Source organism: Equus przewalskii, chromosome 24 (genome assembly GCF_037783145.1).
Source record: "Equus przewalskii isolate Varuska chromosome 24, EquPr2, whole genome shotgun sequence".
Taxonomy (NCBI): domain Eukaryota; kingdom Metazoa; phylum Chordata; class Mammalia; order Perissodactyla; family Equidae; genus Equus; species Equus przewalskii.
The window spans coordinates 33,548,687-33,565,233 of NC_091854.1; the positions used below are offsets into that span (position 1 = coordinate 33,548,687).

Here is a 16,547-nt window from a genome sequence, read left to right on the forward strand (position 1 = left end):
AGAAAAAGGATTAGACTTTCATTTTAAAAAGTACACATTTTGTTCAGTATACAAGCTATCCCTACCGCAGAACTTTTAGACTATACAGGAATTTAGGGAGAAGAGATGGAGAAAGAAACCGCCAGCTCCCCGAGTGCAGTGGCAGCGCTGTCTCCTGTCGCAGGCCCTGTCCCTCACCCCCGCGTTCACTATTGGGACAGTGTGTACAGCCCATCTTTGTGAGGAGTCCCCCACAGCGCTCCTCCCAGGTGACAGGAAGAGCAGACTCCGATCGGGCCACTTCACTGAGTCCCCGCGCAGCCTGTGAGCCGGCGGGCATCCCCCGCCCAAAGCCTGCCCGGACCACGCAAACCAGCTCCTGCAGGGCCTCTCAGGCCGCTCCCGCCGACGGAGAGGCTGCAGCAAGCCAGCTCGGCGCCAGCGCAGCACGGCGGGCGGCCGACCGTCCTAGGAGCCTCCGCCCCCTGCAGTTCTCCAAGACCACCCCGGCCGGCCCCGCACTCCCACCCGCCGGGAGGACCCTGCCTCCAACCGGTGCGCCGTCCCTTTAAGAGCCCTCCCACCCCGCTCTCCGCCCCACGCAGGCGCAGCGGAACCGGAAGTGCGCGCCGCTCCAGCATGGCGGCCTCCAGGGCGCCCCGGCCGGCTGCCCCAGCTGCGGCCGCCCGGCTGCTGGGCGTGCTATGGCTCGTGTCCGCCGCCGCAGGCGAGGACGCGCTCAAGTGCGAGGACCTCAGAGTGGGACAATATCCTCCGGGGCGCCGGGGGCGGGGACCGCGGCCTCTAGACCGGGCCCGGCGGGGCGGGCGGGCCGCCCAGGGGGTGCGGGGGCCGCGTAGTGGCTCTGCATGTTCGCCTGCGTGTGCGGTGGCCCGAAGAATCGGGTCCGGGTCCGGGGCCAGGCCTGAACGCGGCAGGCCCCCCAGGAAGGGCGCCGACCGGGGCGACGAATAGTCGTCCTCGACTTCACGCCACCCGTCGTGTCACCCTCCGTCACCCCGCGGGATGCGGCGCCCTGCGTAACGGGGACGTGCCAGCGCCCAGCTCTGTGTAGTGACATAGATGACGGTGACGGTGTGCCTAGGTGCAGGCCGTGGGATGAGCCAGAGCAGTGCTCCTGAGCACAGTGCTGCGCACAGTAGGGCTGTGTGTGCTCTGAGTAGTGACGCAGGTGACAGTGATGATGTGTTGACGTGCAGGCCGTGTGATGAGTCATACAGTGCTCCTGAGCAGAATGCTGCACAGAGTAGGGTTGTGTGTGCTCTGAGAAGTGACATAGGTGACAGTGACGGTGTGCCAACGTGCAGGCCGTGGGATGAGTCAGTGCAGTGCTTCTGAGCATAGTGCTACACAGAGTAGGGCTGCTTGTGCTCCAAGTAGTGACACAGGTGACAGTGATGATGTGTCAACGTGCAGGCCGTGGGATGAGTCATGCAGTGCTCCTGAGCACAGTGCTGCGCAGAGTAGGGCTGCGTGTGCTCTGAGTAGTGAGGTAGCTGACAGTGATGGTGTGCCAACGTGCAGGCCGTGGGATGGGTTGGTGCAATGCTCCTGAGCACAATGCTGCACAGAGTAGGGCTGCGTGTACTGTGAGTAGTGATGCAGGAGACGGTGTGTTTGCATACCAGCTGTGTGATTAGTCGCTCCAGTGTTTCTGATTTTAAGAACATAACTGGGCATTATGCAGAGTTGTGGTTTTTCAACCCTAGAGAGGCTGAGCTAGTAGGACTCCGAGGTGATGGTAACCAGAACGTGTCTGTGACTCCTGCCATAAAGATGAGGTTTCCAGTAGTGAGTCAGAAACCTTAAAGAGGTGTCGGGCTCTCTCTCCCCAGAGACATCTTGTGAATGCCTTATTTATCCCATTTCAGTGTCAATAAAATATTTAGGGAACAGAAAACCACCCCCAAACACACTCAAGTATTCTAATGTCTGTAAGAGGATCATTTTATACGTTTGCAAAAGCTTAGAATCCTGTTGGGGAGAGGCTGTAGACCCACATAAAACAACCGTCTTCCCTGTGGGCTGATACAGGTGCCCTAGGCTGGGATGTGGGAGTAAAGAGTATCTACCTCACAGGGTTGTTTGGGTTACATGTATGTGACAATACCTGGGCCCCGTAAATTAGTTCAACCAAATCTCTGGAAACTTTTTTTTTTTAACCTGAAGCTCTCTTATAATAATTTTGTTGAGTTTTATTTTCATTTTTTCTTTGTGCTTAAACCCTAACTGACGTTCTTTAAGGATGGCATTCTCTACAGAGCTTTTAATATATATTAATACACGTTTCCTGTAATGAATTTACATTCAGGGATTTAGAGACACTAAAAGTACGTTTGTGCTGGTGACTTAGACAAACTAACACTATATGTGAATATAAACATGAGTGTATAATATGAGATATTAAAGATGATAATGTTTTGTGTTGGAATATAGTTTATATTTCCTTAACTTTTCTTATATATCTTTGTAAAGATCCAAAAATAAATGATGCTACACAAGAGCCGGTGAACTGTACAAACTACACAGCTCATGGTAAGACTGCCAGAAACCTGTCTTTAAAAAGAATTTTTTAAACATTATTTCATAGATCGATGTATCGTCACTAAAAGTAGTTAATAAAGGTGTGTTCTTGTTGAGTTAGAAAATTATTATTCGGTTTCCACAACAACTTAAAATTGGGCAACAGGATAGGTAGGGATTGTTAATATTTAATTTTAAAAAGAATCTTATTCTCTTAATTATATAAACTGGAAAGTTTTATATTTTCGTTCATGTTTTTTTAAACCTTTGGAATCAGTTTATATAGCTTTCTTGATGCCCTTTATTCACCAGCCTATGTTATGCAAAGGTGCTTCTTCAGTTAGATTTTTAATTACTCGAAAAGAACTTGAAATGAGACTGTTAGTTCAATAAGGTGCGGTGAGGAGCTATATCACCCGTAGTGTACACTTGTGAAATATACGTAGGTGCATCCCAAGTGTGAAAACAGTACGGTGAGGATTAAGTATGCATCAGTATTTTCTTAGATGTTTTGGTGATGATTTTGGGGAGCTTCTGTTGTTCTAAAATATGTGTAATGCCAGATAAAAATTAATGAATTGTTTCATGTAGTCTGTGTTGGAAGGGAGGCAGGTGGATGTCTGTTGGAGCTTTGTAGCTTTCTTATTTGGTATGGTACATAATGATGGGTGTTACATGGTATTATTTTGAGAAAAGAGCACCAGTTGACTGTATACTGATTGTTTTGTGTATTAGGAAATAAGCCGATAATTGATGTTTTCTTTGTAAGAAAAGCTCTTCAACAGATTCATTATATAAATGAGCTTAAAGGAATTGTTTTTGTTACAGCAGAAAACTTTTTCAAAAATATATTCAAATAATTGATATCTTGATTATGAATTTGTATGTATTTTAAAAAGCAGATGTCCTTTTATCTTTTTATATCTTTATATTTTGGCGCACTGTTACCCCAATTCTAGTCAGCAGATAGATTTGAAAGTAAATTTTGTTAAACTTTTATAATTGACATTTTGCTACTTTTCTGAAGTAGTGAAAATTTACCATATAAACAATAATTGTTCATATGTATACATGACTTGTATAGCAGATATTGTTTAATATATATATATTTATTTAATGTAGATGTGTTAAACTTAAAGGAAATTTTCAAGGAATCTACAGTTCAGTCTTTTATGTTGTGCTTTTGGAACACAGAGAATAGAGTTAACACACATAAAGAGGAATCAGCTTCCCGATATTCAACCATTATATGAGAGATGTTGAGAATCTATGCATACCACTGTGACTCAGGTATCTGACTTCCCACTAGGAGGCAGGTGGCCAGCTGTCTCAAAAGAGCCTTCTCTAGCCGGCAGGGTTCTTTGCAGTTCTGAGGATTTTGAAGGAAATTATACAACTAGAAAGAATAGTTTCTGCCCCAAAACAGCTCTGCCCTCCAGTTAGGTGTCTCTTTTGTATGAAGTAAGTTTGAATCTCCTTAAGCACTCATTGATAAATAAGTTTATAGACATATACAGAATCAAGTAATCAGACGCCAGGAAGTCTGAAGGACTGGGAGGGTTAGGACCCATCTCGGCCAGGAAGTCAGAAGGACTGGGAGGGTTAGGGCCCACCTCAGCCAGGAAATATGAAGGACTGGGAGGGTTAGGCCCATCTCGGCCAGGAAGTCAGAAGGACTGGGAGGGTTAGGGCCCACCTCGGCCAGGAATATGAAGGACTGGGAGGGTTAGGCCCGTCTCGGCCAGGAAATATGAAGGACTGGGAGGGTTAGGCCCATCTCGGCCAGGAAGTCAGAAGGACTGGGAGGGTTAGGCTGGTCTCGGCTGGTTCGGTGCGCACTCAGGTGATGCGGGTGGAGAGCTGCAGGGAGACAGAGGAGAGCTTTGCATAGAAGGGCATGGCGTGGTTATTCCTTTGGAGAGAATAGACCAAATGCCTCGCTGAATGTGAGGACCTAGATAAAATGTTGTAGATTAATGAATAAGTGACTTTAAATCATTATCATGATTTTTAAAAGAAAATAAAGTTTCTGAGACAAATGTGAGTCATGGGGCTTCTGCATATGGATGTGCAATTTGTGCATGACACAGCGGTGTGCAGGCGAGAGCTCGCATGGGTTCTGCCATCCCAGCCCAGCACCTGTGAGGCTTGCTGTCCACAGGAGGTTTTTTAAATTGCCCTTTTTAAACACACAAAGGCTAGTGGAGTGGCCGTGGTGAATCACTTCCAAGTCCTGACCAGAGAGGACATCAGAATCACCCTTGAAACCAGCTTTTTGGTCCTAACATAGAGCTGATTAGCAGGAGAATAATGTTAGAGTTGGAAAAAGTGTAGTAAAATAATCTCTCTTGTTCCTCCAGCCAAAATTTTTCTTCCTTTGTTTTTTCACCGATTATATGAAGGACTATTGCAGAAAGCTCAAACTAAGTTTAATTTTCTTCAACTGTGCTCTTCGGGTAGGGGTGAGTGGGAAGAGAGTTTTACAAAGAGGGGAAGTTTGGGAGTAGAGAGTAGGAACTGGGACCTAGACAAAGGAAATTTGACTAGGATAGTAAATTGACGTGATCTTACAGTGGTTCCCGGTTAGCCCAGTGCCAATTAACAGGCATGTTCATTTGTTGAGAAGTATTTGTAATAAATAATTTAATAATTAAATGGATTAAAATAATTGAAAGGATAAAACCACTAATGAAAATTAACTTAGATTATAAAATGTTATTTATTGAGAAATTATTTAGTTTACTTATTGAGAAATTATTGCATGGCGGGCTTCTGCTGAGTGGTGTAGATGATACATGAAAGAAGACAGAATCGAGGAGTGTTCTGTCTTAGATTACAGAGACATATGTAAGCAAGTGTTTTCAGTTCTCCAATCAGTGAAAATCAGTGAAATACAAAAGTATTTAGACTCCTTCTCCAGAAAATTCTTCTCTGTCCTTTGGCAGAAGGCATTTTTTATTTTCTTTAGTTTTCATTGAAATATATTAACAGAAAAGTACACATAAGTGTAACTTAAGTGAGTTTTCACAAACTGAACACACCTGCGAATGCTTCCTGATCTAGAAACGACATTATCAACATGCCGGAAGCCCCCTCATGCTCTCTTACAGTCACTGCCCTTCGTCCATGGGTGACCATTATGCTGACTTCTACCTGCATAAATTAGTTTTGCAGCATGTGTTGTTTTTCAGCTTTTTATTTGGAGATAATTTCAAGCTTACAGAAAAGTTGCAAGAATAAGAATAGTACAAAGAGGGCCAGCCCTGGTGGCCTAGTGGTTAAGTTTGGCATGCTCCACTTGGCTGGCCAGGTTCCGTTCCTGCGCACTGACCTACACCACTCTTCTGTCAGTGGCCATGCTGTGGCTGTGGCTCAAATACAAAAAGAGGAAGAATGGCAGTGAGCATTAGCCCAGGGCGAATCTTCCTCAGCAAAAACAAACAACAAACAAAACAGTTCTTTTAAAAGAAGAAAGAGTACGAAGAACACCCACGTACCCTTCACTCCGGTTCACTTGTTGCTACACGTGATCTTTCTTGCTGTATCATTGTGTGCCCATGCATGCTCTCTGTCTCTCTGAATTCCGATATTTATATTTTGCCCCTCAGTATGTTTGTGTGTTTTTCCTAAGAATAGAAATATTCTAACATAACCACAGTAAATTTAATATTAATACACATACTTCACTCTACCATCCACATTCTAATCAAATGACCCAAATAATGCCTTCATAGCATCTTCCCCAGTGTAGGATCTTCGGGTGAGGTTTTGCCTTTAGTTTTCTTTAAACTGGCACATTTCCAAAGCTTTCTTTGTCTTTAATGACACTGACATGTTTGAAGACTACAGTTCTCTTTATTTTAATAGAATGTTCGCATTTGGGACTGTCTCATATTTCCTTAAGATTTAGGTTATACATTCCAGGCTGGAAAATTACATAAGTGATGGGGTGTCCTCAGCATCTGACATCTGAGGCACATGATATCCATCTGCCTGTCGTTAGTGATGTTATTTGTTAAATGTTGATCACTATTTTTCCACTTTATAGTTAATATTTTTTCCTTTGCAACTAATAAATGCGAAGACTTATTAAGACCATGCAAATATCCTATTCCTCATCAAAAATTTCCCCAGACTTAGGATCCGTGATGATTCTGCCTAAACTATTCTTTACTGTGATAGTTGGAAAATGATGATTTTCCAACTCCAGCACTCCCAGAGGAACGCTGCTCTTCGTGCTGGAAATATGGAGAGAGGGTTGGCTCTTGCCAGCTTTATCTTTTGTTTTCCCCTGAATTCTAGATCGGCACATTTAGTTATCTGGTCATTATGCAACATAACCTGTTACAGAGCTCATGTGAAGTCTGACCCTTTCATTTGACAGATCAAGACTAGAGTCCAGAGGCACAATGTTACCTGGAGTAGGATCCCAAACCACCTGCTCCCTAGTCAGTCCTTTTTACTGTTAGGAAACTTCATTGATTATTTCTAGTTTAGCTTTTTTGCATTTAAAAAACAGTGATTTTTTTAATAATTGAGAAATGGTGTGTATTTATTGGCTTAAATTGACGCCATGTAAATCCCAGATACTGGCCAGAGCCAAACTTTTTGCAAGAAAAGTGCAAATTGAATAGTTTTCAGGCTTGTGGCCTGTTGCTTAGTTTTGTCTACTAGTTAACGTTTATTGGTAACTGGCTTCCTTAATCTCATCTTAATTGATTTGTTTCTTTTCGCTTGTTCCTGAAATCATTGTGAGCATGGCATTATCATGGTATAATGGAAAGAGTGTTGATTGAGAATAATGAATGGTAGCCTAGGACTTAGAGAGTACTACCTACTTATGAGACTGGTCAACTCATTTAATTTCTTGGAAGCTCAGTTTTCCTGTTTGTAAAAGGAAAAAAAGAAAAAGGAACATATTACTAGTTCTGCCTACTTAACAGGTTTTTTTTTTAATGAGTCAAATGAAACTATAAAGTACATAAAAAATGAATAAACTCAGGGTTGTTGTCGATTCTTTTGAATGGAATAATTTCATTTCACAAAATCTTGCATTAATTTGACACTCACTCACAATGTTATATTCATTCTCCATGCCAGGTTAATTCTCTTAGTCTTCTCAATGTTGACGGTCTCCCATTTTCTAGAGGGGTGCCTAACCCTTGTTGAGCATGCTAACCAAGCACAGTGCTTGACATGCCACGTACCTTTAATATGTTTAATAGCGTTACAAGGGTATTGTTACAATGCATTTCTATTAGGCAGGGTATACTGGATAGTAGCCCCAACTGGAATCGTAATTATAGTGTTCTATATTGCTACTGTCTCTTTAAGATGTGATTTTTGATAGTCTGCACAAAGATCTAACAAGGCCATAACACAAGAAAGTGACAGCTTCAAACTGAGCAAGTGCAAGGTAATACATTTGGAGAAAAATCATCCAAAATTTGGTAATAGAATTCTGTTTTATCATACAGTTCTCTAATCCAGAACTTACTACTTTGAGGATTTGAAAAATTTAAAGATGCTTTTTGAGGAAAAGTTTGTGTTTATCTATAGATATACTTGCAGGTTACTTCTTTGTGGAGGTGTAATGGTCCTTATCAAAGCAAAAAACTATTTTTTTTTTAAAGCTATGATTATTTGGTGAGGAAGATTGGCCCTGAGCTGACACCTGTTTCCAATCTTCCTCTTTTTTTTCTCCCCAAAGCCCCAGTACATAGTTGTATATCCTAGTTGCAAGTCATTCCAGTTCTTCTGTGTGGGATGCAGCCACAGCATGGCCTGACGAGTGGTGTGTAGGTCTACACCCAGGATCTGAGCCAGCGAACCCTGGGCTGCCAAAGCCGAGCGCACGAGCATAGCCACTTGGCCGTGGGACCAGCCTCCAAACTTTAACTTTTAAACCAGACATCTCTTTGACTAACTTACATGCTTGTGCCTAAACTCTTGTCTTTAGACTGGAGTACACGTGCTCCTGTGGGTAGACAGAGCTTCCAAGTGGTAAACAGGTAGAGGTGTTGGGCTAGTTTCCTAGGGCTGTTAGAACAGTGTTACAACCTGGAGGCTCAAAACAGCAGACATTTACTGTCTCCCAGTTCTGGAGGCTGGAAGTCTGAAATCACGGTGCTGGCAGGGCCGTGTTCCTCTCAGACTCTGGGTAGAATCTTTCCTTACCTCTTCTGCTGCTGCTGGTGGCCGGCAGTCCTTGGCATTCCCTGAGTTGCAACCACGTCAGTCGAGTCTCTGCCTCTGTCTTCACATCATCTTCCTGTGTGTGTGTTCAACTTCTTTTTATAGAGACACCAGTCTTATTGGATTAGGGTGCACCCGATGACCTCATCTTAACTTGGTTAAATCTACAAAGAGCCTGTTTCCAATAAGGTCACATTCTGAGATACTGAGGATTAGGACTTCAACATCTCTTTTTAGGGGGACACGATTCAGCCCATAACAGTTGTCTTTAAAGGACTCAATTTCCAGATCCTCAGCTTTTATATGTGTACTTTTTTCTAAAATAAAATGTCCAAGTTTTAAAGGAGATCTCTTTCCTATCTGTTCTCTCTTGGATCCTGATGGCTATCAAATTGCTGTGGTGTTTAGATTCCATTTTGAAGAGTGCTGTAACATTTCAATTTCAACGGCAGTATTTCCAAATGCTGGAAATTATATTTTTTTGAACAACTTAAAACCATGATGAAAAATTTTAGATGTCAACTGAAAAATGTGTAAGAGAGTACATAGTTCTAAAAAATTATTTTTAGGGAGCACATGAGCAAAATCTTTTGAAGACCGCTGATCTGGAGCAGGGTCCCTCCACCTCGGAACGGTTAATGTTTTGGACTAGACAACTCTTTGTTGTGAGGAGGCTGTCTGCTGCGTTGTAGGATGTTGAGGAGCATCCCTGACCTCTACCCACTAGATGCCAGTGGCAGCTTCCCAGTGGTGACAACCGAAAATGTCTCCAGACATTGCCAAATGTCCCCTGGGCAGCAAAATTGCCTCCAGTTGTTGAAATAGAGCATATTGATCTCCATTCAGCTGGTAACGTAGAATATGTATTAGCGTTTCAGACATTTGCTCGTCTCAATTTTGAGTTGTCTACTGTAGAGCTCTGGTCAAAAGCATGACCTAAGATGGCAGCCTTTCAAGAGATGTAACTTAAGGGACGTGATGATTTATTCACAAAAGTCAATACGTTTTATCCCTGTATCAAGGCAGGTAGCCAAACAGCTGTGTGTAAATTGTTAACTTTTGCCGCCTCTCTGTAGATGTTAACATAAGCCCTTGCCTGTGTCTGGAGCGGCGTAGGAAGTGGCCGTGTGGAAAGCCTCTGTTCTGTAAGAGGCCTTCCTGAGGACCTTCTCTCTGAACGTTCTCTTTCCCTGTGTTGTGACCCAGACCAGGTTCCCCCCGTAAGTGAGAGGTGGGTGCACTGGTGCGCCTTCTTTCAGATATAGCACAGTAGCTCTGTAAAGCTTTTTGCCTTAACTACCTGGAAGTTCTAAGCTAAATTTGTGGGTCAATCACTGTCTTCCCTTAGTTGTTTCCTAGTGTAATTATTTCTTTACTCTCCCTCTTCCCTTCATTTTATTACTTTTTTCTTGTTTAAATGGTTCTCAGTTGTATTGAATCTGTGCCTTTTAGTGTTCAGCACCTCCTTGTTTGGAAATTTAAATACACTAAATACATACACTTATGCATACCTATATACATACATAAATAAAATTTATGCACAACTAGAAGGACCCACAACTAAAATATACAACTGTGTACTGGGGGAGATTTGGGGAGAGAAAGCAATTAAAAAAAATTTATGGGGTGATGTAGTTTGAACTATCAGCAACCCAACAGCATGGTGCTAAGTCATTATTGGTTTTTTCCTGGTATCATTTTCTGAGTGTACTACTCTGGCCTAAAAAGAGACAATGATTTGTTGGAAATCTTAAGATAATTATAAAGTAGATAGAAAATAAATACCATTTTCCTCTCATAATAAAACTCTGGAGTCTCTGTTGTCTTTTGGACTATTATATGAAGTTCTATTTTCATTTTCTCAAAGAAAAAATCTAATTATTGATGCTAAACAGAGAGAGAAGCATTTACTGAAACTAGGCTAGAAACGTGAGTGCCTTGTAGGTAGAGATGGTGAAGGAGGAAGGGCACTAACATTCGCTGGGTGCCTGCTGCGTGCTGTGCCTTGTGCGAGGTGCCTTCCAGCATGGTTAACCCCCACCGTGGTCGTCTGATACATGGGACGTTACTGCTGTTTTCGTCTACATCGAATCCAAGGTTCTGAAAGGGGCAGTGCCCAGGTAGGGCATTCTCACTCCAGAGTCCTTGTTCTTTACACAACGAGGCTATAAAGGCTTCTGGACAGTGCCTGCCTAGTACACGGCAAGCTCCGTAAGTGTTCCTTTCTCTTCTTATCATGTCCTCTGGGTGTGAGTAAAGATCGAAATTGCTAAATGCTGAGAAAGCATGCTACATCAAATCCTGGAGGGAATAGAAGAATACGTTCAGAATAAATAAAAAGAATCTTGGTTTATGGCAGCCATCATCTACAACAGTTGATGTAAACTGAAAATGCAAAATCAGATTATGTTAAATTTCATGAATTAGCCAGTGAGTTACCAATGAGAATTTAGGAAGTGTCCTGTGCCCTAGAGATGAAGTAGAGCAGTGACCTTGTGCACTTCTTCCCTTGTCCCCTTGGCGGAGGCAGGAGAGTGAAGTAGACGGGTCGTGCATCTAATGCAATGTGACGGCTCCTATGTTTTTGTGTTGAGACCGCTGTGTCGTATTATCTTTGTCTTATATATGAATATGTATACTTATATACATAAAATGTGGCTTTTCCTACCTAAAAGTCTCTTGTTAGATGAGATGTTATCTCAAGAGGTGGTTAGAACCTTCTATTTTCTTGGATTCTTTACTAGTCTTAAAAAAAACACAGTCCTTTCCTACAGAACAACAATAATGGTTTCTTGCCTTTTTCTGCGTTTAGTTCCATGTTTTCCAGCACCCAACATAACTTGTAAGGATTTTGGTGGCAATGAAACACATTTTACTGGACGTGAAGTTGGTTTTTTCAAGCCCATATCTTGCCGAAATGTGTAAGTACATTACTGAAGCTAAATTTTCAGATTACTTGCCTGTATTGTATCTTGATTGAATAGAGTGAGGAGATAAAGGGTTAGTTTATGGGGAAACTCCTGCACTAATATAACTTTTATCTTTTTGCTTGTGACAGAAAACCTCTATTTTAAGTGTGCACATTATTTTATAAGTGCAATTTACTAACTGAGTAAAGCTCAGTAGTTCACTGTGTGGGATAAATAAAGACTGTAAATGGGCTTATGCCACATCAGTTCAGTTAGTTTGTACAACCAAATGAGTTATGAAAAAATTCTATTTTCAAAATTTGGGGCTTTCTACAGTGCAAATAAGGGATTGTGTACCTATAGTATCAAAAGAATGCTAACTATCGATCATTTCCATGTTAAGGGCATTTTGAAACTTGATTTCATTCTTTGTAGTAGGTATGGATGATGAATGGTAATGGCAAACAGAATTCAAAAGTTCATTTGGGATATTAAGACAAATGTCTATTTTGTTAGGAATGTTCTTTGTTTAAAGGACTTTTAAGTTTGCTTTTTATTTTTGCTACAGTAAAGCTAATATTTTATTCTTATATTTCTGTTTGTAATAAAAACATTTAGGTTTACCCATTTTTATTAATTGCTGGCACTATATTTTTACCTTTTTAACTGTACATTGTTGCATTTTATTTGATGGCACCTATCGGCAGTGGTATCAAGAAATAACCACTGTTTGGCTATTTCTACAAGTTCTGTTAGAATTCTTAGAAATTGTTACTGGAGTCTTTTTTTTCTTTTGACCCTACTTCACTGAGTTAATGAGGGGCTTTAGCTTCTATCTTGCTGTGTAATCCTAAGCCGATCACTTAAGCTTCTTGGGTTCCAAGATTTCTCATTAGTAAAGTAAAAATTGTTAAAAGGAATTATTTTCAAAGTACTTAGATATGGTTTAGTCAATTTTTAAATTTGTAGACTGGTATTTCTACCTTAAACCTTCCAGATGACCAATAATTTATTAAGTGTTGGTCCAGGATATCACAGGTTATAATATAACAACTAGGAAGGCGTCTGCTAAGTCCAGCTAATTACCGCGGTTGGGCCTTGCGGGTGCATATTGCCTGTCACGGTGGCACCACGATGCTCTGTTGCTGAGTTTCCAAGTTAATTCTGATTTTTCTTTCGGCATCTCTGGGTAGATTTGGCTCAATGCAACTGAGCTGCACGAATCATGCTCACCAGAAACTGATGTCAGTTATGATAAGAAACAAAACTCTCAAGGAAACTAGATACTCCAAGTCTACTGGCTGACTTATTCCCCTCCTATAGTAAAATCTACAAATGCAAAATAGAATTTGCTTGATGAGCATTGAATCCGAACAAGGAGACTTAGGTTGATGGATAATTTTAATGATGTCACAAAATTAAGATAAGCTGATATATCATTTTCCTTTATCAGGACATTCAGTGCATGCCCACCAAAGAGCCAGCTGCTGCTCAGCTGCTAAATAAAGACTCACTAACAAATTCTTATTCACTGAGTGTCCCTTTCCAGCTTTCGTATTTTCCTTCTACTCCTGTTAGCGTATTCTTTTTTTTAAACATTTGCACCTGAGTTAACAACTGTTGCCAATCTTTTTTTTTTTCCTGCTTTAGCTCCCCAAATCCCCCCCCGCCCCCCTCCCGCACATAGTTCTGTATCTTATTTGTGCATCCTTCTAGTTGTGTCAATGTTAGTGTATTCTTTTTCAAACTGTATGTCGTATTGATACTTGATTAAAACGCCATGATAGTGTTGCAGATACAGCCGTTCTGCAATGTGTCCTTCAGCAGCTGAAGTCTAGTAACTGTCTGCTGGATTACCAAGCCACACACCTGTTTGTACCGGCCATCCGTAATGCTTGGAGCAGGCTTACTCCTGCAACAGCTGTCTTTAGAATTTCAGTGGCTTAACACGTAAAAGTTATTTCTCACTCACGTCATGGTCCACTTTGTGTTGGGTTGGAGGTCTGGGTGAAGTGAGTGAGTCGTGCAGGAGCCCTGCTCCTTTCGTCTTGTGCCTTTGCTTCCTCCAGTTCTTAGAGTCCTTTCCATTCAGCCAGCAGATGGGAAGGAGGGAGGGAACCCCCTGTAGGACTATTTGATGGGCCGGACCTAGAAATGACATACGTCACTTCTGTCCCATTTCGTTGGCCAAAACTCAGTTATAGCTGCACTTAACTACAGGGTGGGCTAGAATCTGTAGTTTAGCTGTATGTCCACGAGAAAAATATGGTTTGGTGAACAACTAGACAGTCTCTGGCACCCCCGGTTTTCTGATTATTCTTTAGGGCAGTTTATTTATTTAGGTAATTGCTTACCTAATTTCATTCTCCTTCCCAGCTAAGCTTTTGGAAAGACTTATTTCTATAGTACTTACGTTTGTGGAGTTTTCTGTCTAATGCAGTATGGCTTTTGAGCGTGCTGAAATTCACCAGCCATCTTTGTTGCTGTGTTGAATGGATATTTATAGTCCATATCCTAATCTTTCTACAGCATTTGGCATTTGCTTCTCTGAAGATACTTTCTTTCCTTGACTTCTAGTATAAAACACTCTTCCATTTCCTTTGATTCCTCTTCCTTTCCTTCTTCCTTAAATCCTGATATCCCCAAGGTTGTTTCCGTGGTCCTTTTCTCTTTTCATTCATCCACTCCTTTGGCTTCTCTCACTATCTTTATGTATATTAAGGCCCCAAACTGAATCTGTCATCTCTTCCTTCAGATCCTTTCCTCCCTTGTCTTAGTGAATGGCACCTGTTCTGCCCAGTTTCTTTTTCTTTTTTCTTCTTTTTTTTTAAAAAGACTGGCACCTGAGCTAACATTGTGCCCAGTCTTCTTTTTTTGTTGTTCTTCTTCTCCCCAAAGCCCCCCAGTACGTAGTTGTACATCCTAGTCGTAGGTCCCTCTGGCTGTGCTGTGTGGGGTGCCACCCCAGCATGGCCTGATGAGCGGTGCCATGTCTGTGCCCAGGATCCAAACTGGCAAAACCCTGGGCTGCTGAAGCGGAGTGCACGAATTTTGCCACTTGGCCACTGGGCTAGCCCCTGCCCAGTTTCTTAAGCAGAGACTTTGGAGTTATTCTTGGCTTCTCCTTTTCCCTCATTCCCCACATGTATTCTGGTTGCTTCTGCCTTCTTAATATTTCCCAGTTTTGTTCACTTCTCCCTCCCACTGCTACTGCCCAGTAGGTTATAGCTTGAGTTTCTGCAAAGCTTCCTCATTTGTTTCTCTACTTTCATTCTGGTGCCGCATTCCAAGGTGGATGGGGCACCACTGCCCTCCACGTAACGTCTGACATCCCTGTATACTGGATGCGTAAACAGAATCTCTGGGCTGTTTACCACCTCCCCCAACTCCCTGAAAATGTCCTAATTGTGAGTACAGTGCAAAAAACATAGGATTTTAAGCAGGAGACTGATAGGATCAGATCTGACTTTAAAAATAACTCCAGCTACCTCACTATTTCTTTACTCCCCTTTGCTCAAAAGAATTGTCTAATACTTCCTTTCTTCAAGTTTTTCCTTCTAACCTTTGTTAAGCTGGCTCTGTTCTGTCTTTTGCTCTCACCATGTCACCAGAATTGCCCTTGCTGAGGTCACTAATGATCTCCTCTTGGTTAAATTTATTGGTAAATTCTCAGCCATTATCTTATGTGACCTGTCAGTTACATTGACACAGCTGATCACTCTGTTCGCCTTAACACACTGTCTTCACTTGACTTCCAAGATACCGTATTCTTCTGGTTTTACTACTTCTCTCTGTTAGCTCCTTCTTGGTTTCCTTTCTGGTTCTTCTCTTCTTGATCTCTTCATATTAGAGTATCGCAGGGCTCAGTCTGCGAATCTCTTCTTTTATCTGTCTACACTCACCTGGAAATCTCATGGCTTTGAGTGCTTCCTGTACGCTTCTAATGCCCTAATTTATATCTCCAGCCCAGACTCTCTTCTTAACTCCAAGCTTGTAAATCTGGCTGTGTTGGACAACTCCACTTGGATGTCTGATAAACCTCTCAAACTCACATATCCAAAACTGAAATCCTGATCATCCTTCCCGGGTCTGGTCCATCCTCAGTCTTCCCCGCCTGAGTTAATGCTAGTTTATCCCTCTAGTAACTTAGGATGAGATCTTTAGCATTATCCTTGCTTCTTTATTTTTTTCATACCCTAAGTCTAATACATCCGGAAATCCAGTTGGCTGTACTTCAGAATATATCCAGAATCTGATCACTTCTCACTGTTTCCTTTGCTGTTACTCCAGGTGAAGCCGCTATTAGTTTTCACCTGGGTTACTGAAGTAGCCTTCAGACTCTTTTGACCCTGTGATAGTTGGAATTTATTCAGCCAATTTATCCCTCTCAGTCCCTGTTAACAGGGCAGTGTATCCTTCCGACTCCATTGGTTTTGGGCTTGACCACGTGGTTTGCTTTGGCCTGTGCAGTGTTCGCAGGTGTGAAACAAGCAGAGACTCGTGCGCTTGTAGGGCTTAGCTTTCCTCTTGTGCTTCACTGATATGTCCTGAAAAGGACTTGCCCCAAGTAGCTGCTGCACCTTCAGCCTGGGCCCCAGAAAAACTTCAGTGGAACTGATTTGAACTGAATCCACAGCCTGGATTCGAACTCAGCTAAACTTCCGCCTGAAACAGCATCACCGGCTGAACCCATAGAGCAGCTGACCCACAGCAATCGCAGTCTGCAGGTGTGAGAATAATTGCTTATTGTTGTAAGCCACTGAGCTCTGGGTGGCGTGTTGTACAACATCACTGTGACAATATCTCACCAGTACTCCTCTGCAGTCTGTTTTCAGCACAGCAGCTGGAATGATGGTTTTAAAGTCTAAAGCGGACCATATGACACCTCTACTTAAGTCCTGCAGTAGCTCCCCGTATCTA

General features: G+C 42.3%; 1 protein-coding gene across 8 annotated transcripts in view; it reads left to right on the forward strand.

Annotated features, from left to right (window-relative positions):
* Positions 1-567: 567 nt before the first annotated feature.
* The window catches only part of TM2D1 (TM2 domain containing 1), a 38,040-nt gene continuing 22,060 nt past the window's right edge, over positions 568-16,547 (forward strand). For 3 of the 8 annotated variants that reach the window (XR_011532441.1, XM_008530260.2, XM_008530261.2), the window contains exons 1-3: positions 588-746; positions 2,462-2,535; positions 11,531-11,639. Coding sequence is in view for 7 of the 8 variants with exons in the window: in XM_008530260.2 (XP_008528482.2) it covers positions 619-746; positions 2,462-2,535; positions 11,531-11,639 (311 nt within the window). In the remaining variant the exon portion in view is untranslated. Of the gene's footprint in view, positions 747-2,461; positions 2,536-11,530; positions 11,640-16,547 lie in introns of all 8 variants that reach the window. The other 5 variants (XM_070592218.1, XM_070592219.1, XM_008530259.2 and 2 more) reach the window with 3 other exon arrangements.